The 27,473-nt window shown below is 35.7% G+C and overlaps 1 protein-coding gene across 2 annotated transcripts in view; it reads right to left on the bottom strand.

The window, feature by feature from the left end:
• Positions 1-27,473, bottom strand: part of SLC10A7 (solute carrier family 10 member 7) — a 143,040-nt gene that overhangs the window by 6,552 nt on the left and 109,015 nt on the right. For both annotated transcript variants that reach the window (XM_060686867.2, XM_034401401.2), the window contains exons 8-10: positions 19,998-20,163; positions 18,190-18,241; positions 12,948-13,021 (exon numbers count right to left, since the gene is read on the bottom strand). In XM_060686867.2, coding sequence (XP_060542850.1) covers positions 12,948-13,021; positions 18,190-18,241; positions 19,998-20,163 — 292 coding nt within the window. The remainder of the gene's footprint in view (positions 1-12,947; positions 13,022-18,189; positions 18,242-19,997; positions 20,164-27,473) is intronic.

The following is a 27,473-nucleotide window of genomic DNA, read 5'->3' as shown; positions in this document are numbered from 1 at the left end:
GACAAAGACCCACCCTAATCCAAGCCATTCTGGGCTCCATCCTCCCAGGCTGAATTACTACTATGGACTGTACTCTTAAACACTTCAACCAAATTACTTCAGACCCTAGTAATAGTTTAAGTTGCAAATATCAATGCAACTATTGTACTTTGTAGATCTGGATAGATTTGTTGGCATTTTGGTGCATCATGCACATGCTTTTTGTTAAATGGAGAGTGAGTTTAGGGCGGGGGGGGGTTTCAAACTCCATTTCATTGAGGGCCGCATCAGGGTTGTGTTTGACCTCAGAGGGCTGGGGTGGTCGTGGCCAGCTCAACGTCACTTGTGTCAGCGCCTGTGGTGGCCTGAGCGCTCTGCCAGCAAAAACAGGCTCTCGAGCTCTGTTTTCGGCTGCGACGGCCTCCTGCAACCCTTTACCAGTAAAAATGGAGCTCAGGAGGGCCGCACGTGGCCCTCCCGAGCTCTGTTTTCACTGGCAGAGGGTTGCAGGAGACCGTTGCAGCCGAAAACAGAGCTCGGTAGTCCATTTTCACTGGCAGAGGCACAGAGGGCCGGTCCTTCACTGTTTCCGGGGCAGCCCTGCAGGCCAGATCTAAGCACCCTGAGGGCGGATCCGGCCCGCAGGCCTTGAGTTTGACACCCCTGGTTTAGGGAGTATTTAGAACAGTAAAAAGCTATGGTTTTGGTTGGGTTGGTTTCTTGCACTTTACCGTCCATGTTCTTGTGTCCTATTGATGTTTAATGTCAGGAAACATTTACATGTAAATTTATAGAACTTGGGGCTGCAGGGTTTCAATTTTCTTATATTTAGTATCATTTTTTTGCAGCTGTAAAACTGACACACACACAAATTCAGCTCAGAGCAACACAAGAATTTTAAAGACAATGCAAAACCTATCACAAAATAAAAAGCAAAAAAGTCCTCTATCACTTTACCGTGCTTGCACAAGGGTGCAAATCTTTGCCTGGTGCTACTTATGGCCTAGTGTAAAAAAATAACTAAATGAAACTATTTAAGAAATCTACAAAAAAGAAATGACTGGAAAAGATTGCACACTTTGGCACAAAAAGATGCTCTTTTTTAGAACACACATGACTTCAGTTCAACCCAGTAGAAAATCAGTAAGTATATGTCTCCTATGTTGATACCCCACATACTTTCACATATAGCCATCTGTTTTCTTGTTTTTTTCACAACTGTTTCTTTTGCAATCGCTACCCTCCATGAAAATAGCATGCTGAACTTCACACCATTTTAAAGCTATAATTGTAAAAACAAATGGGCAAATTCCATCTTGCTCTCCTTGAAGCTACAGAAATGAACAAATCAGCGTTAATGCTTCAGGTGCTGCGTCTGTGTCACCATGGTTGACAGGACCCAAGCAGGCTTCAGGAGATAGCATTTGACTTTATGGCACTCTACATGCATTTACAATTTTACAGGAATTTTAAAACTGACATGCTGAAGAATGTTTATAAATCATTAATAAAAATGCCTCTTTAATACCATGCATTGTTTGAGAGACGTAAGGAGGCACATAGTGTAAATGGTTTTCTTTCTGACTAATGTAATTTATACAAAAAAAATATATATGTCCCCACTGTGTACAAGTGTAACCAAGGATAGATAAAGAGCATCATCTCAGCACATTACTAGCTGATCCAATCACTTGGGAAATCCCTAATGTACAGCACATCCTATTTCTATGTTACACATGACACATTTGTCTAAAATTACTCAACAGATTTTGACATTGCAGCATAGAGCTTTCAACTGTCATCTCCGAAGCAGGAAATCTAGGCAAGGGCAACAAGGATCCAAGGCTTTATTTTAATCCCAGACCCATGATAACAAAGATGAAACACGAAGAAATGAAGTTGACATTCTCACTTCCCTAAGTCCATTCTCTATTTTGATATTTTTATTTTATGTACCTTGATTTCTATAATTTCCTCAGAGTAGAAACTGAAATATAGGAAATTCATCATGCAAAATGAAATTATTATTTGGCCCAATTCTTATTTATTCTAATAGTTGGGAGTTCTATTTCTTCAGTAGTCATGTCAAAGCAATTCACCCTTTTACTACTGAATTACACTCCAAATCACCTTCATATATTTTCAGTATATATTTTACTTAAACATTCTAGGTAAAGCTTTAGAGCAGGGGTGTCAAACTCAATTTAATTGAGGGCCGCATCAGGATTGTTTGACCTCAGGGGGATGGAGTGGTGATGCTGGGGTGGACATAGTCAGCTCGATGTCACTTATGTCAGGGGCACCTGTGGTGGCCCGAGTGCTTTGCCAGAGAAACAGGCTCCCGAGCTCCGTTGTTGGCTGCGACGGCCTCCTGCAACCCTTTGCCAGTGAAAATGGAGCCCTCCCGAGCTCCATTTTCGTTGGCAGAGGCACCATGGGCCATGGGCCAGTCCTTCACTGTTTCCTTGCAGGCCAGATTTAAGCATTTGGCAGGCTGCATCTGTCCCCTGAGCCTTGAGTTAGATACCCCTGCTTTAGAGGAATTAGCTACTTGTAATATGGATGCACTGGGGTAGTCTTCCCAATATGACAACTATGTTGACTCCATTATGTCCATTAGCAGTCTGGCTAGGGATTCTTGGAATTATGGCACCAGATTGGGATATTTAACAAAAGACAAAAAGCTTCTGTGGTAAACCCCTCCCCCCCAAGAAAATTGACTTTTCTGCCCATAAAAAGGCTTATATCCTAAACATAAAAGACAACCTCACTAAAGAGCATTTTTTACATATTCTTTTCACAAAACAAAATTCCACGTAAATAGGCCTTAACCCAAGCTAGTAGCGATGAAATGTGTCTATTTTATATATGGCTGTAATGAAGGATACACTACTGAAGACATCTGTCAAAGGAAAAGTTAAAACGCAGTCTAATTTGATTTGACTTCTCAGTTTGATATTACTGTCAGGCAATAAGTACTAAAAGCTTGCAACTGCACTGTTTTATGGTGCACAAACCTTTCAATGGTTTAAAGCTGCTATCTATCTGTGTGTGTGTATGTGTGTGTGTGTATAAAAGCATCAAAAACTGCACAGGGCATGGGAGTGTTAATGCTATACACACATTAAGCCTAGCAGAGGCTTAACACATTTGTTTCAGTTCTTATTTTGTCAGATGCACAAACAAACAAAAAGAATTGATGCCAAAAATCAGCATTTTGCAGCTGAATTTCAGAGGTGCGATCTCTGAGTGAAATTTCAGCTGCAAATGCAAAGATAGGCCTAAATTTGCTAGTAGGCTCTGAGTTGCCTATTCAACCCATCAGTATATACAACAAAGGGCAAGAGAAAAGGAGCCATTTGGTGATCACTTCATCTTACTTTGATATTTTCTGAATGTGAAACTACAATATGCTGCATTAGCATCCAATGCAGAGAACCAAATTCCTAATTTAAAAAGCAAAAAATATGCAGTGCCTTGATCAGTTGTGCCATTCTACATCATGCAAGAGTACAGTACTTCAAAATAAATATTTACAAAAAGGAAAGGAAGCAGAAATGTCTGCCTATTATTTTACCATTTGGTAAAGAAAAAAAACCTTGCACTAATTTTTATGGGATAGAGCACTTTCCTGAAATAGATATTTTTATTTTGGACATTATTACAGACTCCAAGGAGCTGGAAGCATAATCAATGAAAAGACTAAAAGAGTCAGTGGCATTTACTCATTTAGGGGATTTTAAAGCATCTCTGAAAAGAATTAATTGGCTTATTTCCCATTGAAGTAATTGTCATAGTAGCATATCTACTAGATATAGACTGAATCCTTTTGTTGCTGCTATACTGATTGGTTATGAATTATAGGGCCTTTTCTATATTACAGATTAATCATGTTACAGGTTCTACCACCTGTATTGAAACAGTTTCAAGCAAAATATGTATGTGCTTGCAAACATTTGAATCAAAGTGATGACAAATAGGCATCAAAGAATATCTGGAGGTGCTGAACTGTGTGGGAATTTGAAAATGACTGCATTTGTAAACAATCAGAATAATCTCACCTTAGTTTGGGTATCTTAAGAAGAAACATAAAATAGTTCCAAAAGTTTCTTTGCGTTATACTAGTCTGTAGTAGAACATTTATGAGTGCATCTCAAAGCCTATTAACAGATGACTTGAAAGAATATTTGTCATTTGATAGTAGCCTTAAAGCAAAGATGACCAACATTTCTTCCTAGAGAGAAATGCATTTCCTCAGGGGTAGCTGGCTGTCGGCCTAGTGGGCTCAGCTGAAGCAGGCTGGGTCACAGTAAGTGCCCTTGGACAGACCTTGATTTTTGTCTCTGACAGTCACTTGTTTTCCCCCTCAGGTAGCAGAACTGCACTGAAGGCAAAGGACACCAGAAGTCTCTCACTAGTATCTTGTATTTTGGGGAAGGAGGAGGGGGAAGGTCGATATTATGTTGAGGGCTGCATGAAATTAGCCTGAAGCCACATGATGGATGATACATGTAAGGTAACCCATTCATCAATTCAGTATAAACAATGCTAGATTGGAATAAGCATTTATGAGAAATCTAGGGCAGCTAAGATTGTTTAGGTCACAGGCTACTAGACAAACATATGCAAACAATTTTTGTTTGAATGCTTTCTTTTCGTTATGAAAGCAATATAAGCTAAACAGTAACATTTGTCATAAAAGCAAAAGATTTACCTTACAATAAAATAAAACATATAACGCATAGTAAGTAATAAGGGAGACAAGGAAAACAAGAAACATCTTCTGAAAACATCAGCAACATTCACTTTCTCTAGGGTGAAATTCATTCCACATCTTGTGCCTTCATATTATATTTTTCCCTGCTGACACCAGCCACCAATACAACATACGTAGTGATAATGACATAAATATTTTTTAGACATTAAAAAGAGGGAAAGTTCAATATATTAATAGAAAGAGCCCAGCAGTACGCCAAATACACATTTCTGTATTATACATAATTCTGTGAAAGGCCAGAGGGTGAAGATATTATGAAGGCAAAGCAGTTAATCTGGGATTCAAAGCTATTTCTTTCAGAAAAGTCTTTCTCAGGGAAGGAGATGATTCAGTCTCACGGACAATAAATCTTGAAAAAAGAGACAGAAAGAAATCTGTTTTTCCCTTTTGCGTTATAACTAGTACTAGATGAAGCAAGCGCTCTAAAAAAATATCAGTTTTGAAGGGCTTATTTTCAAAATTTCTGTGTGGAGGCCTGTGTCTCTTGCCTATAGGGAAATTCTGTAACAATAACTTTGAATCTCCATTTATCTGCAAGTCTGTCAGAGAACTCAGGGAAAACAAAGAGAAAGCACTTTATCCAAAGTTGTTTTTCCTAAGAATGGAGGATTCAAAGGGCACTTTGCTCCCTTCTTCTCCATCTTGGTCAACTGAATTTTAAATGTATGGTCCTTGTTGTTTTAATGCTTTACATGGTATTTACATGGCCACCTAGAGTTGCCTTGGTGAGATGGCTGGCATAGAAGTTTAACAAAAAACAAACAAACAAACAAACAAACAAACAAACAAACAAAGTCACTTAGTCAGGCAGTCAGTAATTTACAGTGCTCGTGTTTTCACAGAATTGACACCCAGTTGGTAAAAAAGTAGCACTGCTGGTAGATTTAAGTGTAGTTTTAGGTATAATGTAAAATATGACTTGGGTGTACAGTATTCTGCTTCCTTTCCATGAATTTGTATAATCTGGGACTGAAGTTATGAAACATTTGTTACCAACATTTAAAGAGATTTGCCTTAAATTCAAAAACACTACTATAGGTCTCTGTAATGTAGTAGTACTTAGCTAGCAAGGAATTAGAACATGAATCATACAGAAATACTTTTTAGAAAAACAAGATGGAACTTTGGAACTTGGAACTTCCAAGATGGAGAAGGGCGGGATATAAATTCAATAAATAAATAAATAAACTTTAGTACTAAATTCAGCCGGTGGCAGCATGCTGAAGCTAACAGGCTCAGTTTTACTTAGGATTCAAATGGAAGATTCTCTGGGAATACCAGAACTATAGATAAAATGATAAAAGTTGAGAAATATCCTTTCTTACTGTTGTCAGGAAAACTGTATGATGTCAGCAACATCACTGGAGGTTGAACTCTAGAACATTTTACCAATTTACAATATTGTGGCAACTTTTCCCAACTGAAGAGCTCTTGTTGTGTTGGGATTACCATTCTCAGAATCACCAATCACTGACTATGCTAAATCTGGGAGTGGTGGCCTAAACATTACCCAGCTGGGGAAGACTCTATGATCCTATTTTAGTATTTTTTCCCCCTTCTTTAGATTGTTTCACTATGCTATTATAAAATAGATTGTTTTATTTAGATACAGCAGTGTTGATAGAGTGTTGACAGGAGATTAGCATCATGCTGATGTTTACATAAAAATAAGAACGAAGACATTTATGTCAATAATAACTATGATTTCTAAAATGTTAAATCTTGATAAGCATAATGTTTTTAAAAGTTTACATCTAAAATTGAATGCGCCATTAATAAGCAACTGAATAATATATTGTTATCTAATAAAGTTTTATGTGTTAAGCTTAATACTGAGGTTACCACTATATTGTCACTTCTTATTGAATACACTTTTTTTTTAAAAAAAGAAAAGAACAAAACATTTGGGTATGCAAAATACCTGGGTAAAAATGTATACCTTTACTGTACATTTGGACTCATACAGATCTGAATGAAGTGGGATGATCTTTCATGAGGATGTGCATCTTGAGCTGAAAAAATAGCTGCATGACTGGAGGCCTACATTGATTCTAGATCAGCTGTCAAACTCGTGGCCCAAGGGGCCAGATGCGTCACGCGCTGGCCATATCCATGCCAGGTTTAGTGAATGGAAAAAAAGTCACCATACATCACGTGATGTCAATGTGACAATGTGAGTTTGACACCTGTGTTCTAGATGCTTTAAAATCCCTAAAAACTATGCTGCCACAGATGCAGTGGTTCCTTGATGCTTCCTTCAACAGTTTATAAATGGATCCGTATTTTTTACCTACCCTTTTAATCTATCTTCGAGACCGCCTGCTGCTACCGACAACCTCCCATCGACCCGTGCGCTCCCACAGAGAGGGCCTCCTCAGGGTGCCATCAGCCAAACAATGTAGGCTGCTGACCCCCAGGGGGAGGGCCTTCTCTGTGGGGGCACCTACCCTATGGAACCAGCTGCCCCCAGAGATAAGGAGAATCCAAGACCTCAGTGCCTTCCGCCACGCCCTTAAAACTTTCTTTTTTCAACAAGCCGGGCTGGCTTAATATATTTTTAAATTTTAAATTTTTAATTGGTTTGTCATTTTAAACTGGGGCCAAATTAATATATATTATTTTAATTGTTTTTAATGTTTGTATTGTATGTTTTTATCTGGCTGTACACCGCCCTGAGTCCCTGGGAGAAGGTGCGGTATATAAATTCGAAATAAAATAAATAAAATAAAAAATATTTCTCATCATTCCGTAAGTACCCAGAATGTTACGTGGTTAATTTCCTGAGGCATATTAGCATACGGATTTTAGCTCAAAATGAGCAAAAAGCGATTGTTTCAAATTCCACACTGAATTATGCCCACTGAAAATAAATGGGATGGTCTTTGTTTCAACTAGGCAAAAATGGGGTGGCCCCATAATTTTATTTGGGCAGTCAGTAGATATGATGCTATTAAGGCAGTGCACGGATCACTGTACTCTGCAAAAACTTAAGATAAAAGAATTTCAAGTCACAAATAAAATGGGATTTCTCCATGGGAGACCTGCCAACAAACTATTATATATAAGGCATTTTAGAAATGATAAATCAACTTTGTTTTTTACAGGAAAGAAGACAAAAAGATCTCCAGTGTCATTATCATTTTACATCTATATATAGGATTTTTAAAGATATATATTTATAAAGAAGTATGAACTTGCTGTCACTGGAAATCTGCAATGTGGTTTTTAGTGTCTGATCCAATTAAATACACATTTAGAAAGAAATGTTACCAAATAAATAATTGGACAGCTGAAACTCTGAAATGACAATGGATATTTATCGATCCCTTTTTGCAGACTGAAATGGAGAAATGTAAACTTCAAGTGAATGTGATCTCTTGGGTGAGGCTCTAGCTCAACATAGTAAACAATAGTTGTCTTCTGATGCACATTTTAGTACTACTGCAGGCAGGTTTTCTAACTATTAATTCAAAATTTGCTACCAGCAGAGGACAAAATGAAAATTCTAGAAAACGCCTCATTTCTCACTTTCCTGCCAAAATAAAAAGGTTTAATTTGGAAATATTATATTTTAGATGAAATTATTATTGTATCTTATATTTCATTCTGTGTAATTATATAAATATTCAGTCTCTTGTGAAACTGATTTTATTGACTCTGAAATTGCTCCTCAGTCTGTTCAATGAATGTAGTTCATTGCTATTGCAGTAGCTAGAAATTAATCCAGAATAAGAGCATTCAAACTAAAGATAAAACCACTTCTCCAGGGACAAGTTGTTATCTGAAAGAAAGTATGAACCTATCTTTAATACTGCAATCAATTGTATAGACTCTGAACATTCTACCCTGTCATATTTTGGATAATTACAGCTGATTGAGGAATATCCCTTTTTAACAGTTTGCTACCACACTTATGTTATTAATGATATTATTCAAAGCCATAGTTTGAATTGATTGCACACTCAGGTCAATCTTCATATAAATATATATATGAAATGAGCCATAGTTTTCCTTCTTTTTAGGGAAAGAGCAGGGAAAGGGAGGATTGTAATACAAATTTGCACTCCAGAATGTAGTTAGCATAGCTATTGAACAACATAGAAGAGAAAGAGACAAAACTATTTTTGTACCTTTCTAGTTTTTTTTTAAAAGAGCTGGAATATTCAGACTAGAAAGGAAAAGGAAAAGGAAAAGGAAAAGGAAAAGGAAAAGAATAGAATAGAATAGAATAGAATAGAATAGAATAGAATAGAATAGAATAGAATAGAATAGAATAGAATAGAATATTCTTTATTGAGCAAATGTGATTGGACACACAAAGAATTTGTCTCCGGTGCATAATCTTTCTGTCTGTACACACAGACAACAAAGTAATATAATCATAACAATGATACCAATAAGAGGGGGTAGTAGAGAAGATGAGAAGGATAATAATAATACGGCCATACTACATGGGTAAATATCCTTAGACATAAGACAGTATCTTGGAAATTAGGTATTTAGTAGAGTGATGGCACAAAGGAAAAAACTGTGTATAAATTATTTTTTAAATTAGGACATAGTGCACAATACTGATCACTGGATTATTACTTAATTAATGTTTGGGAGATTAAAGCAATAGGTTATTAAAGTTCTTGCTGACAATTTAAATACTGAAGATACCTACTGTAAGCTAGGAAACACTTGTACATCCATTTATCACACGTTCATTTATGACACACATTTTAAATTGCTCTATCGTCCAAATTGATGCCCTGATTACTGAGAGCTATCATCATTTAAAACAGGCTTAAAATCCATTTTAATAGTTTAAGTAGATAGGCAGGCTGTAGCAGAATGAATGTGTGTTAAATAAATAAAATAGTATATTTAGAAATCCAATGGCAAAAAAACTCCATGATTGTACTGATGTCTTTGCTAGAGAAATGGAAACCACTGGAGGTGCTGATCCTGCTTGGCACATCCCAAAAGAAGTCTGAAGATTTGGCATTGCTTCTAAGCAGATAGGAAGGAAACAAGGGACAGAGGATAAGGGGAAACTCTCCTGCCAAACAGAAATTTTGTCACTGTTTCCAGCAATGGCCCAAAATCGAACTTCCTGCAAATATATGATTCTTTGATAATTTAATAATATTTTTCTGATCATAACGTATCTGGGTTTACAAACAGGAGATAAGACTCTTTAAATAGCACAGAGCTAAACCTCCCTTAATTTCTGGTGATTTTCCTATATTATTTGTGAATTGACAACTTGTAGCAGGCACTATTTGTTCTTTATAATAAAAGCCTCCTTTAAGTTGAGCTTGACTCAATAGTTTCATGTTCAAATAGTATTCTTGGGAACAAGCCCAATTACCTTCATCCTGGATGCAGCTTTGACTTCTCAATGTAGCTGACAGTCTCCTATTTAAAGACTAGCCAGTCCCAACTCCATTTAGTTTTCCAACCCAGACAAAGTCCGCCAGATGCTATTACTATTTATGGCCTCTATAATGCATGTTGCTAACTCATTCAAAGGGAGAGGACTGCTCCAGTATTATTTTAGAAGAGCCGACCTGATTGTTATGGCACTTCTTCTTCTTCTAGGCCTCCTTCCTTCTTCCAAATTAACTCTAGGGAATAACATCATGTTGGACTTTCCAGACAGATTATGTGAAACCATAGCTCAATGTCATTCCCAATAGCCAAGCTTATAATTAAAGGTCAAATAGTCACTTCATCTGCAATCAATCAATAGAAGAGGTTCTAATATCAAGAACCAATCAATCAATGGCAAATACACTAATAAAAGCCATGAATCAAATGGCTGTATTTCATGTATTGCATGTAAGGTGCATGTACTGTATGTTACAAAAAGTGGAAAGCAAAGCAAAATGAGAATAAATAAGCCTGGGGGAATCTCAGGAGTGGTACAACATTTATCTTCACTTATTAGTGCTTATATCTCCAATTATGTAATAAAATTAAGTAACAAGTAAAAGTGATATCACAGGCTGCAGGTTAGGCAACCTCATAAAAATCCATAGACTGTATTTCTGTTAATGGTATCAATCAAAATGGAATAAATAGATTAAATATACTAGTTTCCTGTGAACTTTCAGAGGAAACTTTCAGTTTCAGAATTCAATTCCAGAGTTGTCTGGGAATTCTGGGAACTGAAGTCCCAAACCTTTATACCCCAGTATGGTAGGCAGCAAGTCGAAGAAGATTGAACAATGGTAAGAACTTCTGTAAAGGTTAAGTATGAAAAAGGAGAAGGGTAGAAACAGTTCTTGATTTGAACACATTCAGTCCTTTGTGTCCTGAGCTTACATAGCTATAAAGTACAAATAAAATACTGCCTCCCCCCCCCAATCTACCAACATATGGGAGGGAACTGTGTTTGTCTCCGTATGAAGTAAGAACTTTTCCATGGATCCAAGCAGAGGAAGTGGCAGATGGCCTCTTGAGCATTTTGCATATGGGAATTCATTGGTTTTAATACAGGGAAAGAGAACTGCCTTACAAGAGCCTTCTCATGCTTCTCTTATTACCACTTCTAAAGCTTCAAAGCTGTCATTTTTCCTCCTCCTTTGCTGGCGCTGTGCTACAATCCCCAGGGAACCAAAACATGGCACCCTGCGGAGGCTTCACATGCCAGAATGTTAAAAATCAGTTTAAATTCCAAGTGAAAGAGCTTTTGTGGCAGGAAGCCCCTAAGTGCTCTTGTTTGCTTAGTGACGGTAGAGTTTTGAAGGCAGATAAAAACCTCTTCACAGAGAACTTAAAAGAAAGCCCTGAAGTTCACAGAGGACCTTAAATATTCAGACACAGGTATTAAATGGGATCTTGCTTGCATCTCCCCAAATCTGCTTAGGTAAATTATAATGCAGTATATCAATATAAAAGAAAAACGGCATCAAAAGTCCTAATTTCACTGGGAGGAAATCTTCCGATCAGATTACAGATGTACTTCTATTATTCAAGAAAAATTTGGCTCCACACGAAAACTTCATTATAATGTCAGCCACCACCAAAAAAAACCTTGGAAGTCTTTTGCTTTATTCAAGGTTAGATTTTTTTGGGAAAAGAGAAGAAGGCAGCATGTATGCAATTCTTCCTGCACTTTTCTGGCATTTTACTATGATATGAAATCTTAGAAAACACACCTCATCATTAGAGACATCTACATTTGAAAGCAAGCAACTTTCCAATGCTTTCATAATTCACCCTAAAGTTTGAAGACTATGACCTGCAGGAAAGTCTGATCAAAAGTATATCTTTTACTTACAGACAAATTTAGTTTAAAGTATTGTACTTCAATGACTCATAATAGTTAGTCTTAAATCTTTTCAGATTCATATTAAAATCCAATCTGAGCTGATTTTGTTGTTTTAACTTGTTCATAATTTTAATGAATTTCTCTTAGCCTTTCTATATAAAAATAAAATATTAAACTGATGAACAGGAAAAAGAATAAAAATGACTTAAGCCAGCATGAATGGCAATTCCTTATTCTATTGGTGAACCTAAAGCCATACAGGTAGGAGAGCTAGAGAGATAGATAGATAGATAGATAGATAGAGAGACAGACAGACAGACAGACAGAGAGCGACAGAGAGAGAGAGAGAGAGAGACAGAGACAGAGATTCACATGCAAATAGATGCAACAAACATATATGAATTTTAAATTGTCTATTTTGTTCCTTTTTAATAATCATAAATTACAAGACTTAAATGGAACATACAGCACTGCCCCCTTACAAAATTGCAGTTGTGTTTTAACTAAACTTTATATCTACAAGAGTAAGTACAAGGACGGAATTCTGAATGACTAGAAAATCAATGTTCTCAGAATACTAATTTGTAATTGAATAAATGCACAGTTCTGAAATTTCTCATAATAAATACACTGTTTTTAATGAAACGGTGAAATGAAATAGCTTTTTCAAAATAAGGTACAGATTAATAGCACTGTAAAACAATTACTGTACTAAACTCCCAAAGAAGAAAGCCACATTGTCTTCCTCTTAGAAAACCTGCATTTGCACACTGCAGAAATTATACTAATATTAATGCTACATTTTTATATAAACATTTATATCTTGCCAGATTTCTGAGTCAATAATAGTAGTATACATAAGCAGTTTTATAACAAAGTCCATGAAGGAGCAATGTAGTCAAGACTGAATTGTTGAAAATAAAGACTTACCTAAAGTTAGCGATTTGTGTGTGGAACAGAAAATAATAGCCACTGTGTCTGCTGGTGTAAAGCCAGAACTCTTTCTAGGAAAAAATGTGACAAAAAATTAATATCTCTTCCATCAAATGTTTGCTAACGTTTATTTTTAGAGACATTCTTGTTTTCAATTTTAATTCAGCTTTGCCAACTTTATTACACTCCCATATGCTTAGCATTTGCGTTTTTAAATTTAAGTCAGACATGCACAACTTCCCCTTGTGACTTGAGATCTGTTGGAAGAGGGTGGTTATAAAGTTACTTTTGCTGACATGGGAGGTGTATAATATAGATGGATGGATGGATGGATGGATGGATGGATAGATAGATAGATAGATAGATAGATAGATAGATAGATAGATAGATAGATAAATAAAGACAGAAAGTCAGTCAGTCAGTTGTATAAAAATAAAATGAATTTCTTTGAGAACCACCCTAGACTCTGTATACCAAGTCAAAAGTTGCAATCTGAAAATGAGCGTAGCCAAACTTTTTGGAAAAAGCTTTCAAGAATAAATTGCATCCATTTCCTGACCCCAGTAAACTGACTCAAGTTTTGGTTCTATTCACTGTGGGCACACTTTGGGGACCAAAAATGTGGCATTGTGGGGAAAGGATCTCTACTTTAGCTAAATTATTTGTGTGTCGCTCCAGGCCAATTTATGACTGCGGCATAAAGGCCACTTGAGCCTGTCTGGCCTAGTTTATCTCATTGCATCCTATATCAACCTTTTGGTCTTCAGTTTGAAAAACAATACAAATGTATATCACCTAAAATTATTTTACTGATATTTGAATTAACAGAACAGTATATCACAATCACATTCTTTAAAAATAAAATGCAAATATAGTTTGATTTTACTTGCAAACACTCATATTTTTTATGTTTCATTAAAATAATACAATGGTAAAAAATGGCAATGACTTTTCATTGGCTTGCCATAATGCCAAATACAGAAAGAAATTATTTTATATAAAGCCTAAATTTTATGTTTCCTCATTTCTTCATTTCAAAAAATATATTGCCTTAGAACTAAAAAGTTTATACATTTTTTGGCATTTTACTAGGTCACACTAAATTGATTACCAAATTTGCTTTATTCTGACTGCTTATATCTTATTCTTCTTCTTTTTTTCTTGCAGCAAATTCAAAGATGAAATTACAAAAATGACATTTCTCTTACAAAATCATTTTCTCCAAAGAGAAGCCATAAATCTTAACCAAGTATATTAAAAAATATTTTCAATCAGGGATACAGTGTAGAAATTAAAAGTGCAGGAAAAAGGTGGAAAATGTAATAAGATTTGAAAAGCCTTCATCGGGTGCTTATTTTAAACTTAAAAGAGTAGGTGTAGTTTTAGAATTATGCCATCCATCTGCTTTATCTTCTGGTTCTTCCTATTCTTTCAGTTCTGTGGGATAGAAATTTGAAGAATTTGCTGACTAACCTCTCACAAGAACAACAGCATCCATACCCAGGAGAATTTTAATTTCTTTAGGCTTAATCCAAACTAGGCAGGAAGCCAAATAAATTCACAATTTCTATATAAGCAGAACAACATTTCTCCAATTCAATTTGAGGTTTGCCTAATATAATATTCACACTTCTATCCTGAACTTGTTTCATCCAATTAGCCTGCAGTCACTTTTTTCCATCTGGGTAAAACTGAATTGTGTCTTCTTACTGTTCCATCTTTTATTGGGGAATATGGTTTCTGCACAATTATTGGTTTTCTTAGCTTCTTTGTAATTATTTTTTCAAGCTGACCTGCATCTCATGAAAGTCATGCAAGATTCCTTTCCTGATACAATATCAGTTTTTGATCAGAGCACGATTTTGCTGATATAGTCAAATCTGTGAAGGACTGTGAAGCAATCATAGAAAACAAGGGTTTCCTTGGTATCTTCTCTGTAGGAATATCTTAAACATGATAGTTTTTAGAGTGATTCTTATAACCTAAGAATGTTTCAGTGTTCCCTTGCTGTAGCAGCAATATATGCATAGTTGCCGGAATAGGAAATATAAAAATCTTAAAGCAAATGACCCAATCTATTTTTCTCTGCAACCTTATTCAGGAAATATCCAGTACAAGGCACACAAAAAATTGTCAATATTGCCCGTGATACTACTCAGTTATATTCCTGGTATCCTCATATGTATGATTTTGTATATCAAGGTCATTGCAACAGAGACCCTTATAGATAAAGCTTTGGGGAGCTGACTAGTGAATAACAGAAAGCAAACTCTGGACTCTTCAAAAATATTACGAATCTGCTGAACTTTATCCTCCCCAGGTCCTGATCATTCAGGGACAGGAACTGAACACAAAAATAGATTCCTTGGAGCCTAAACATTCAAACTAATATTCAAAATAAATGCTATTTTGAATAAATGCTAATAAAAAAGGTAAGCTCTTCTGGAATAGCAGTTTGGAGCTTGTTCTTCTGCTCATCCAGCAATAGTTACAATGAGCCTTCCAGCTCAGCTATGGGCATACAAGCAGCTCCATACCTGTGTTAGTCTCTGGTTCCCTTTTTTTTCCCCTAATGAGACTTTCCAACCTGAGGAACCAATTCTCCTTCTGCCGGGCAATGAATTGGGCAACGAGCCGCATCAAAACCTGGCAGAGAGAAGAATTTGTTTGCACAGGCCTAATAAGGTCATCCAACAGGTGCTAATTCTGTAGGTTTCTCTTTGCTGTTCTGTGGAATCTGCCAGCTCTCGTAACCCTCTCCACCCTGATTGCTACTTTTGATCCTTCATTACAGCTTTATGATCAACAGGCATTGAGTCTGTAAACACTCATACTCTGCAGCTGCAGTTTATTTAGAAGGAGGCCGGTGTTGAAAATCACTGATGGCAGTTTCAGTGTGCTTGCCAATTTGCAAAACTGCACAAAAATAGATTCTTCTCTTTTAAGGTGTTATCAAAAATGGTTTAAAAAAAAAAAATCTTTGCAAGAAACCATAGAATCAACTGTAAAAAAAAAATACATCAATCACTTGAATGATTTGCATGTGAATTTAATTTTCTGTTACTTTATTTATCACACATCAGTAAGCAAATGTGTGAAATATGGTCCTTTCCTCTATTTTTTGCTTTCTTCTCGGGTCCTGCTCAGGAAAAGGATCAAACTGAGCACCACAAGGAGGGTTCCAGTACGAGGTGATTGAAAAGTCTCATTCTTGCCACAAAATAGAAATCCACTTTCAAATTTTTGATAGTATTGTTATGCTTCAACATCTTTGCAATCTTTGATTTGTTGGCATTGGTTGTAACCACACTGATCTTCTATAAAAACAGGTCATAATACTAATTTGGATAGTCTTTCACATTCATCAACTTTTTCTTCACATTTCTTCTCATTAAAAGAAGAACCTTCTGCAAAAGGATTCTTTTCAATACTTTGGATAACTGAAAGAGTTTATGGTCAAAACAAAACATGCTTTCTATTGAATCCAATATCACATGTTTTGGATACAGTATGTATCTCTAATATTTGCACTTGTACAGATATGAAGTTTGGGGCAGTCTTCAAGGATTTCCTCTTACCTTTGAAATAATAGAAAATCCTTGTAGCTCGGGTTTTAGATTTTGGCAGTGGTTTGCTCTCCAAGCTTGTTTCAATTTAGTTTCTGAACATTTCATTACCAAACTAGGTAACATTATCAGCAGAATCTTCTTGTCCTATTCTCAGTTTATAAATGTCTTTTGTGCCAGTGTGATCATGCAATTGGTTCGTTGTTTGGAGCTATATTTAAATTCTGAGCAGCTGATTGGTTCTCTTATTGATTGGTCATTCGAATAGTCTGATTTCTTACATATTCATATGCTGGATCTAGATTGCTCCTTTGGTAGAATACCAGGCTTCAATAAATTCATGTGTATGGCGAGTGATGATGTTACCTAGTCTGGTAACGAAACGTTCAGAAACTAAATTGAAACAAGCTTGGAGAGCAAACCACTGCCAAAATACATACTTGTGGCATTATTTCAATATTTTCTGAATACAATATTACAGAACTCTCTTCACAAAAATAGATGTTCTGTGGATTTATTACTTTTGACATTGATTTTAAATCCAGGGAGTTCAGGACCAGAAACACACATTTGATGGAAATTCAGAGCCTTCCCCTAAGATTACTGTTATGCCTTCTGAGACTGGCAATGGAACAAATTGAATGCCTTTCAACAGATTCTTCACAGCATCTCTTTGCTTTTTTTTTTCCACTGTGGCACTTGCACATTTTGGAGTAGTAGTTATGTTGGCTCTTACTTAACCCTCTTTGAACTATTGGTTTCCTTCTCGGATGCATGATGTTCGTTGTTGCATGCTACTTATGGTAAAGACACAGTACTGAAAGTGTTCTTGAGAGACTTGCTGGTTCTCCTATTGTCCAAGTCAGCAGAGATAGTTGCTGGTCAATTTCATGGCAAGCTAGAAAGGTAGCTGTTTTGCAGGAAGCACAGCATAAAGACAATTCATTTTTATAGTTGTTAAACTACTGGAATAATTTGTTTTTATTAGGATGGGGAAGAAAGCAGCTGTTGGACATTTTTGAGTTAAGGGTCTGTTTGCCCTTACAATGACTGTCTCCTAGTGGCTATCAATCTTGAAAATTCACCACTTGAGCCCAGATACTTAGAATTCAAATACAGGACTATTAGTAATATGATTGTTGAATACAACATTAACATAACACAGGAACATGAGATATTTCCTCTATGATTAAACATATATAGTTTATGGAATTTTTAAAAATTCATGGGTAGTTTTTAAATGATAATATGAATTAGGGTAATAGTTGTTGGAAAACAACTATATAGAATAGCAGGAGCTATACATTAGGAAAAGAAATATCTGACTGGAAAATAGCTATTTAGGCAATCTATAGAGAATACACAAAATGACTGATAGGTAACTATAGACACTGTTATATTTTGGAATAACATTAAGATCTGCCTTTTTTTTCAAGAGTAGAAAACTATTTTTTGTTTTATTGTTAGGTTGTTTTTCCTCTATTATTTTATTTTGTACTGTAAGGCAATACATACTTGATTTTATCTGGTTATAGATTTCAAATAAATGAATAACCTGGCTTTGAGAAGTTATCTTTTTTATTTTCGTCAGATTATGCCAAAGAATCAAAAAGAAAAAGAAAAATTATCATATACAGTATTCATATAGAAAAAACATTACTGCCATTACTTACCTGGTAGAAAAGAAGAAAGTTAACATCATAAATCCCAGCTGAACTGAAAATACTAAAATGAAAATCAGTTTGATGTTAATATGCAGTACATTCAAATGTGTGCTTTAAGAATATCCTCATTTTCCCATATAAAAAGCTAATATTCTATAAAGTATTAATACTAATTTTCATTTCCCATACCATTGCAAGCACACAGATCAGAGTCTGATATAATTCCACACCTCACTATATATTTTTTGTAGTTGAAATTTAGTATTATCTATCTATCTATCTATCTATCTATCTATCTATCTATCTATCTATCTATCTATCAAAACATTCTCCAGGCCAAATTTTACATACAGAAAACAAATCATTCTGCTTATGTAAAAAACATCAGAATGCTAGTTTATTAATAACATCCAGCACTTGAATTGAAATTTTTCTTTTCACCTGTGCAAAGATGGCAATCTAGAAAATGTTGATATCATTTTATTACTTTAAAGCATGTCTGTAATTGTAGAGCAATATCCATCCCTATCACCTGATTAAGGATAGAGGATGAACTGAGGTACAACAGAAAGTACATCTAAGACTTGCTATATTAGTAAATTAAGAACACTAAATTGAAGGTAATATTCCCCAACTTGGATTCTTTCCAGATATGTGAATCTCACAGCCCCAGAATTCTCAACAGTCTAGATGCACATATCGGGAGAAAATCTAGGTTGGAGAAATTGTTGAAGAGGTCATAGAAGGGTCGCCCTGCATAAAATCAGTATCCCTTAGAATTTCTTCTTGTTGTGCATGATGATGTCAGGGGTGTCAAACTCAATTTCATTGAGGGCCGCATCAGGGTTATGTTTGACTTCAGGGGGATGAGTGGGCATGGCTGGGGTGGGCGTGGCCAGCTTGACATTCTGCAGCCCTCTACCAGTGAAAATGGAGCCCGGGAGGGCCATGCGGAAAACAGGCTCTGTTTTCAATAGCAATGGGCTGCAGGAGGCCATTGCAGCCGAAAACAGAGTTCTGTTTTCGCTGGCAGAGGCACCGCAGGCCAGTCCTTTGCTGTTTTCAGGCCCAGATCTAAACACCCCAAGGGGTGTGAGTTTGACACCCCTGATCTATGTGATATTAGAATCTACTGTTCCATGCTGTTTGCATGGAAGGCAGCTCTTATTAATAAGCTCAGAAATTTGCAAGCCTTATTTTTTAACAGAACAATTCTTTTCAAAGTTATATCTTGTTGAAGTACTTTATCATATCACAACAGTGATTTTATTTTTAAAATGTTTAATAACAACAACAGGGAAATGTTGTTATTAGACAGATAATAAATCAGTCAGTCAATCAATCAATCCATTAAATAAATAAGGTGACTAGTAATGACTAGTCACAAAAATACTGGAGAATTATTGCTATATAAAATTACACTATTTTTGTAGACCACAATAATACATATTTTAATTGAAGTCACTTCATTCTATTGAGGTATTACCAATGTATTTAAAGGCACAAATTGGTATTAGGACATTAAAAAAACCCATAAACCTTCCAAAAATGCAATAGAAACAAAAGTACTAAATAGATGGCTATGCTATTTCTAAACAGTTTTTTAATTGTTTTGTACAATACTGGTCTTTGACCAAAATAAACTTTGAATAGATTACTAAAGACATGCGTATATATTGTTCAGTGTACCTAAGATTCTGGCACCAATACAGAGAAACTCAGTACAGTATACATTTTCGAGATTACTTTGGCCCCAAATTCCTGGAATAAGAATACACAACCCTTTGAAAAATGCCCAAAGCATAAATTGTACTTACTTATAAAAACTATTATGATCAGGCTAAATTTATCAAGATCAATATTTGGATTAGAGAAAGTATCACAGAATGTTGTATAGATGATCATCAAGAGTACACAACTGCTGATAGCACCAAATGGAGGCTTCTTTCTCTCAAGCCATTCCTTGATGTATCTTCGGACAATCTGAAATACAAGGAAAAGAACCAACAGGTTGCCTCTTTTCAATGCACGCAGGGAGCCAAGTTGGGTATCATAAAATGAATCTGACAGTGGAAAGTCATAAAGAGAACAGAATAAATTGGATGACAGCCACAGTGGATTTCAAAGCTTTCCTGCCACATAACACTTCTTCTGGGGAATTTAACATTTGTAGTGCAACTTCCATTGGGCATCCATAATGAGAATATATTTTCAAGTATGTTCAAATCTATCCTTAATCATGCCAAATGTTCTTTGCTAGCTGTCACTGAGACATACCCATTAAGTCTCCCCAAAGTTTATCTCCTATGCTAATACAAATGGATGTATATAATTATCATAATCCCTGTTGAATCCACAGACAATACCAAGTATAACTTTGGGAATCTTAAAAATCTGACATCCTCAGGAAATCCATGAGAGCAGATAATCAAAAGTGATCCATGGAACATTTAAATATTTAAGTAGCTAGTAATGCACCAGAAGTTTTAATTAAATTATAACTCATGCTTGAAAAGCAAAAGTGCATGCATTTTGGGAACTTAAATAATTCAGAGTATAAAGATCTAGATTTTCTGAATCCAAAAACAAATTCCAATTGTATACTTCTGCAGTATCGGATTCACACAAGGTAAGTAAATTGACAGTGTTTAATATACTTGCTCACATTCAAGACTGGGGAAATAAAATAAAATTAGTTTTTCAATCAGTGTTAATGCTTGTTATAATAGCTACTACAGAAAGCTTCTGTAAGTAGATTGATCATTGTGATGTATACCATATTTTAATATAATTAATCACAATGTCTTTCTCAATTATTTGAATGGATAGTTATTTTTGAAATAAAATTAAAAACAAATCCCAGTTGGCAGTGAAGAATGTTTGTAAACAATATTTAACTCAGAATATCACCACCTAATTCCTGTGTGGAGGAAATCACAAGGTATAAGATTTATCTATATGATTTACACAGAGATAATTAAAGCTGTATATTAGCTTATTCCAGATATTGAGCTGGTATCTTCTCATATGTTGGAAAGAACACAACAGACCTAAATGAATTGATGAAAGCTGTGATCTGAATTTTTTGGTAATCAAATTGTAGGACTTCTCAGGATATGTTTAAACAGAGCATACTTGAGACATAACATAGTATTTTCATGCTAAATGGACAGATCATATAACCTCTTTTTATAATATAATATTAACATTAATTAACATGAGAAAAAAATCAAATTATTTAATCTAAATGAGAAAATCCTAAAATAAAAGCAAACAATCTATCAGATTTTCAAAAAGAATATTAGCTGACTAATTTAGCTGAAATATCAAAGTAGTTTTACAGTTTGTTTAGCCAAAGCACTAAATAAATTCATTACAAATTGTATTAATTTGGATGAAGATGAATTTACTAAAAGTAGATAAATAGGCAATTAGCAGGGAAGTTCCAGCCTTCTCCCTATATGGGAGTGGTGGACTGTTGGAAGTAATATTTGTGGAACCTGATATCCTCATGCTTTGAATTTGAGGGCCTGACAGACCTCAAATTCAATACAGGCAGCAAAAAAAGGCCTGTATTGATTTTTACTTTCTTGATCCTACTAAAATCTCAATGAGGATTAGAATGCTTTGGCTTTGACTTCTGGATTGATTACTCTTCTGTCTTGTGTTTCTGTCTCTGCCTATAAGTGATTCCCCTTTGTCATTAGATCCCAGAAGTCCAATAACATTTTTTAAACAAAATATGTTCCTTCTCACTGGCAACTATTCCACAGTCTCCCTCTACTCCCCAGGACAACGTTCTCATACTGGCTTTATTGCTTTATCTAAAAAGCTGGAATCTAAAATTTTATCCTGGGCTTTGCCCTTTTGGACCTTAAAAACAGATAGAGAAAAATGTAGCTTAAAACAGTAGGATATTTCTCTCCACCATGTGGGAAACCTGTCTTGAAGAAGAATGTTACAAAAACAAGCCTAGAAGAAACTTCCTTCCTGCAACAGAATCTATCCCTCCTTTGTAAACTGCATATGAGTTACAAAGAAAATATTTCCAAGATTTAGAATATGGAAAAGATATTGTGTAATCCTTAGCATCTTTAGATGCCGGCTTCCCTCCCTTGATTTTTTCCAGATCAAAAAACAGCCAACATCTCCTTTGTAATGGACAACACTTTTGACATTTTTCTTCTTCTATTCATAATACTTCTGCAAGTACCATATGAAGCAGTGGTGGGTTTCAAAATTTTTTACTATCAGTTCTGTGGATGTGGCTTGGTGGGCGTGGCTTGGTGGGTGTGACAGGGGATGGATACTGCAAAATCCCCATTCCCTCCCCACTCCTGGGGAAGGTTATTTCAAAACCCCTATTCCCTCCCCACCCCACTAACCTGCTCTGGGAAGGAATCAAACTCCTCCGTCTTCATTTCCCCGAATAAAATATTACTCATAAGAAAAGGCTCCCAGAAAAGCAAGGAAAAATCAAGTTGCTAACAAAGAAACCTGCCTGAGGCTCATTCCACAGTCCTGCCATCTGCATAAAGAAAACTTTGTAAGAAGAAAACAGCTAATGGTGCTTAGAGATAATAGAAAGTGGAAGCCGGAAGTTCGGCTCCATTTACAAGCAGGTAGAAAACTCATTCAAGACAGGATATTTCACAATGGAAATCTTCCAAACCTTTTTAGAAACACAAAGCCCATGTTGCACAAACCCCAAAACTTCAAAAACATAGAACCATATAAGAATTCCTCCTCTTATCCAGTTTGTTGTTCAGCTGACCCAGAAACTAACTGCTGAATGTCACTTCTCTTCTGCAAGTAAAAACCGCCTTCCAGAAACTGCTTCTTGGCTTGTCAATTTAAAGTGATGGTGTCTTGTTTTTCTTCTTCTTCTTCTTCGCCAAGCGATCTCCCAGCAGAAAAGTGAGCCTTGATTTTTTCCTTCTAGCTGATCAGCTGGGAGACTGGGAGGCACAGATTTGGGGCGGGGCCAGGCAGAGGTGATATTTACTGGTTCTCCGAACTACTCAAAATTTTCACTACCATTTCGCAAGAACTGGTCAGAACCGGCTGAAACCCACCTCTGATATGGAGGCAGAGTATTTTCCACCAGAGGAATTTCCTTGCTGATCTCCCTGTGTTTAACTTTGACTGTTCATTTTTGTCTGAAAACAATAACAACCAATCTTTTCCCCTACCACAAATATTTAACATCTTCCTTCTTGTTCATGGTGTTACGTTTTATGTATTACTTACAACTATTTTTTCTTTATTTCCCCATATACAACCATCAACATTCAATTGGACTTTTGTAATAGTATATTATCAATCTTGCATTGATTTGGAAGAGTTCTGGTGTGCAACTTTATAGTTATCATTTTAAGAACCATGTGCAAAGATCTCCATCTGAAAACATACTGTCACCTGGAAGATAATTTTGGGGCACTGAGTATTGTAAAAGAATTCTTTGTCCTCTCACTTATTTCAATTCCTTCAAGCTTCACTCCCTCACAGAGCAGGAATAGAAAAAGATTAGGTTCATATAAAGGCCAAATATATGTGTGCATTTGTACATAGAAGAAAGAGATAACGAAAGAAGAGAAAAATGGAGAAAATTCTAACCCTGGTCTACTTGCCTCTAGACTGTATCTAAAAGGAGTTGCTCAAAGAAAATTTAGTCCTTGACATCCCAAAAACTTCATATGTATCTACAAGATCATAACAGAAAACCATTTTTAAAAATAGACAGCCTGAGAAGCAATGAAGAAACCAGAAATTTTACTTTGCATTAAGAGAAAATACATAACACTGTTGGATGTCTGACACTCTTTGTATAAGCATAGTATTTCATCATGTGATACACATTGCTTAAAATGGTTCTTGTATAGCAAAATATCATGCGATAAAGATAGTTAACAAATTTGGATAGATGGTAGCTAGACACAGATAGATAGATAGATAGATAGATAGATAGATAGATAGATAGATAGATCAATCTCACAGATAGTCATAGAAATAATTCCAGATGCTGCCTCCAAATGTTTGAAGCAATGAAATGGATGCTTAAGGCCTAATTGTTACGTGGAAATGGGACTGAGAAGAGGTCACCACAGACAAGATGTAGATAATTCTATATAAGTAATATACCATACTTTTCGGAATATAAGACGCACTCTCCCCCCCCCCCGAAAGAAGAGGGTGAAAATATTGGTGTGTCTTATACACCGAATACAGCCATTTTTGGCTTCCCAAAGCCACACCCTGTGCGTCCCATTTTTGTGAAAAACGGGCCCATTTTCCACAAAAATAGGGTACACAGAGGGTTTGGAAGACCTGCAGAGTGCTCTTGCGGGCCAGGGAGGGCAAAAACTTTTTTTCCCTTGCTTATCTCTTCGAAATCTTGGTGCATCTTATACACCGATGCATCTTATAGTCTGAAAAATATGGTACTTCTTGATTCAACACATGGTTCTCTTATGAGTCCTGAGCATCTGCTTCTGACACAGCTAGTTTCTAAGAGAGATAAAATCTCTAAAGACTTCCTGTCTCTGGATCAAGAGGTTGGAGCCAGGTCTGAGGTAAGAGCTAAGGGAAAAAGGCTAAAACCAAAAACAACAAACTAAACAGAGCTACTTCCTATTTTTTAAAAAAAATCTGGGAGGGAACTGAAAGGGTGGATGACTGAATCACATTAAACAAGAATTACTTACATTGAAAACAATGTTTGACAAAAGTCTGGAAAGTAAATGAAGGTTTTAAAGATTCAGTGCCCTGCCTATGGTGTTTTCAATTGCAGAAATAATTAACATTTTCTAACACAACAGAGCAAGATTATCCTATAGAAGCTTTCATGGAAAATATAAATATGAAAGATTTTATCATTGTAGCCAGGGGATCATTTTGAAATTACAGATAATTATGTGTGTGAGCTTTCTTTTCCATTCAGCTTTAATATCTAAGCATTGTTGTGAATTTCCCTGGTGTGGGACCATATTATGCATATTCCACAGCACTTGGAAAACTTAAAACATAAAGCAAAGAAGATAATGGTTTTTACAGATGTTCCTCCATAGACAGTTTAGACATGGAAGCTTCAAAATAAAATTTAGATCCAGATGTAAAAAAAAAAAAGTGTTATGAGCCAAATGCTGCTTATATGTTTGTTGTGCAGGATCTAGTGAAGTAAATAAATTGAAGTTTTTAAAAAGTCTTTTTAATTTTTTCATGTTTTAGAGGGGGTTTGGCTGACCTGACTAGGGGTGAAGAATTTTCTGTAAGGGGATTTATTTGAGTAAGCCTTATTTAGAAATATTAGTAAGTTTTTGTTTCTATTTTATGTTTCTTCTTTGGTTTGTTTAGTTCTCTTGTCTTTATCTTTTTAAAACTTTTATTTTAAATTTTTGTTTTTATTTTATATTTTTTTCCTTGGTTTGGCTGGCTGTTTTAATTTTTTTGTTCCTTCTTGAAAAGTTATGTCAGCAATGTTTTTATTTTCCTTTATTATTGGTGTCATGCAAGCCTATGAGCTTGCTGAAATGTAGAAGACCTTAGATAGCCCCCTCAGACAGAATTACCAAATTTGACAATTTAAAACAAAGCCAGAATTGAGAAGACAAGCAGTAAATGCTGCCTCTGCAAAGAAGTTGAAAAAACAGTGGATCACCTCGTTAGCTGCTGCAAGAATAATGACAAAGTAGCAACAATGGTGTTGGAATACTACTTGCCAATAAGCAAGAACTAATGGGACCACAAAATACACACAATAGTAAAAAATTAAGAAGCTAAAGTGCTCTATGACTTTAAAATTCAAACAGACAAGCATCTGCTAATACTTCAGACTTAACAGCTGTCAAAAAAAGATGACAAAAAGTCTGGATAGTGGACATTGCAATACCAGGACAAAGAAAAATAGAAGAGAAATAACAAAATATAAAGACCTGCAAATGGAAGTATAATGACTATTACAAAAGAAAGCAAAGGTAGTTCCAATAGTAATAGGTGCTTTGGTGCAATCCCCAAAGACCAGGAACAACACTTGAATGCTATCTGCATTGACAAAATCATCATCAATCAATTTCAAAAGGCAGTTTAAACAACAACATCTGCCTATGTTAAATCCTTGATAAGAACTGGTTAAGTGGACAAAAATGCCAAATCCAGTGTCAACTATAGTAATACGGTAATAATGCTGTTTCATTTTCATATGGTTTATGCATGGGAGTCCAGCAGCTTAGTTTGCAATGCAGAAAAGCATTTACTCATATGATATTGGCTTGTCCTGGTATAAATGATTCCACATGGAATACAACTACTTACAGTTTGAAATAAAATATTTATTAACAATGGTTCTTATTTTTATTTTTTCTTAAATATATTATGATAGTTCCCCAAGTCTTGCAAGCATAAGAAGGATGTTGTATGGGCAAAGGTCTGTGTAATTTGAATCCTTCCCAATCAAGATTCTAAACCATGTAGAGCAGGAGTGTCAAACTCGCGGTGTCATGTTGTTGTCATGTAACATCTCCCATTTCCACTAAAATGGGGTGGACTTGGCCAGCGCGTGACGCATCTGGCCCGAGGACTGCAAGTTTGACAACCCTGATGTAGACAATTTACACAAGCACAAGAAGCTCATTGCTTTGGATTATTCATCCAAAAATGGTGGGGGAAGAGGATCAGGTGAAAAAAACACAGATGAGAGATACACCCAATCTGTGAGGATTCACTCTATTCCTCATAAGATTACAATTGTGTTAAGTTGAGATAAGATGCCAAGATGTAACTTGTTTTAACATGGTATTCTATTCATGTTAACACAGAGATACAGTCCACTACATTAAATGGGCATCCATGGTAATTCTATAAAGAATAGGGAACTTTTTGGGTTTGGGATAATTTGAAATTTAAAGAGTGAGGGTGAGTGGGTTCACTTACAAAATGACTATCACAGAAACTTACCCACTGAGAAAATATAGTGCTTCAGCCATAAAACACATTTCCTTGAAGGCAAAGTAGTCTTCCTGCATACTTCTCTTAAATAAATAATATTTAAAAGTTGGAGGATGGGGAAGGAGTATAAGGGTCAATAGAAACGTCTGTGAATACTTTACTCTTTTACTAATAAATCATCATCAGTAATTTCCCCTATTTTAAAGCAGACTTTGAGGAACTGTTCTAACAAAGAAAAATTACTAGTTCTTATTTCATTTCTATATATTCTTTCTCAATGTTCTTTCTCACTTGAATCCCACATTAGCTCTTAACTAAAGAGGACTGTCCATTTTGCTCATCTTTTACAA

The sequence above is a fragment of the Pantherophis guttatus genome, chromosome 8 (assembly GCF_059756535.1).
Source record: "Pantherophis guttatus breed Tessera chromosome 8, ASM5975653v1, whole genome shotgun sequence".
NCBI classification, from domain to species: domain Eukaryota; kingdom Metazoa; phylum Chordata; class Lepidosauria; order Squamata; family Colubridae; genus Pantherophis; species Pantherophis guttatus.
This window is presented reverse-complemented; position numbering and strand designations above follow the sequence as displayed.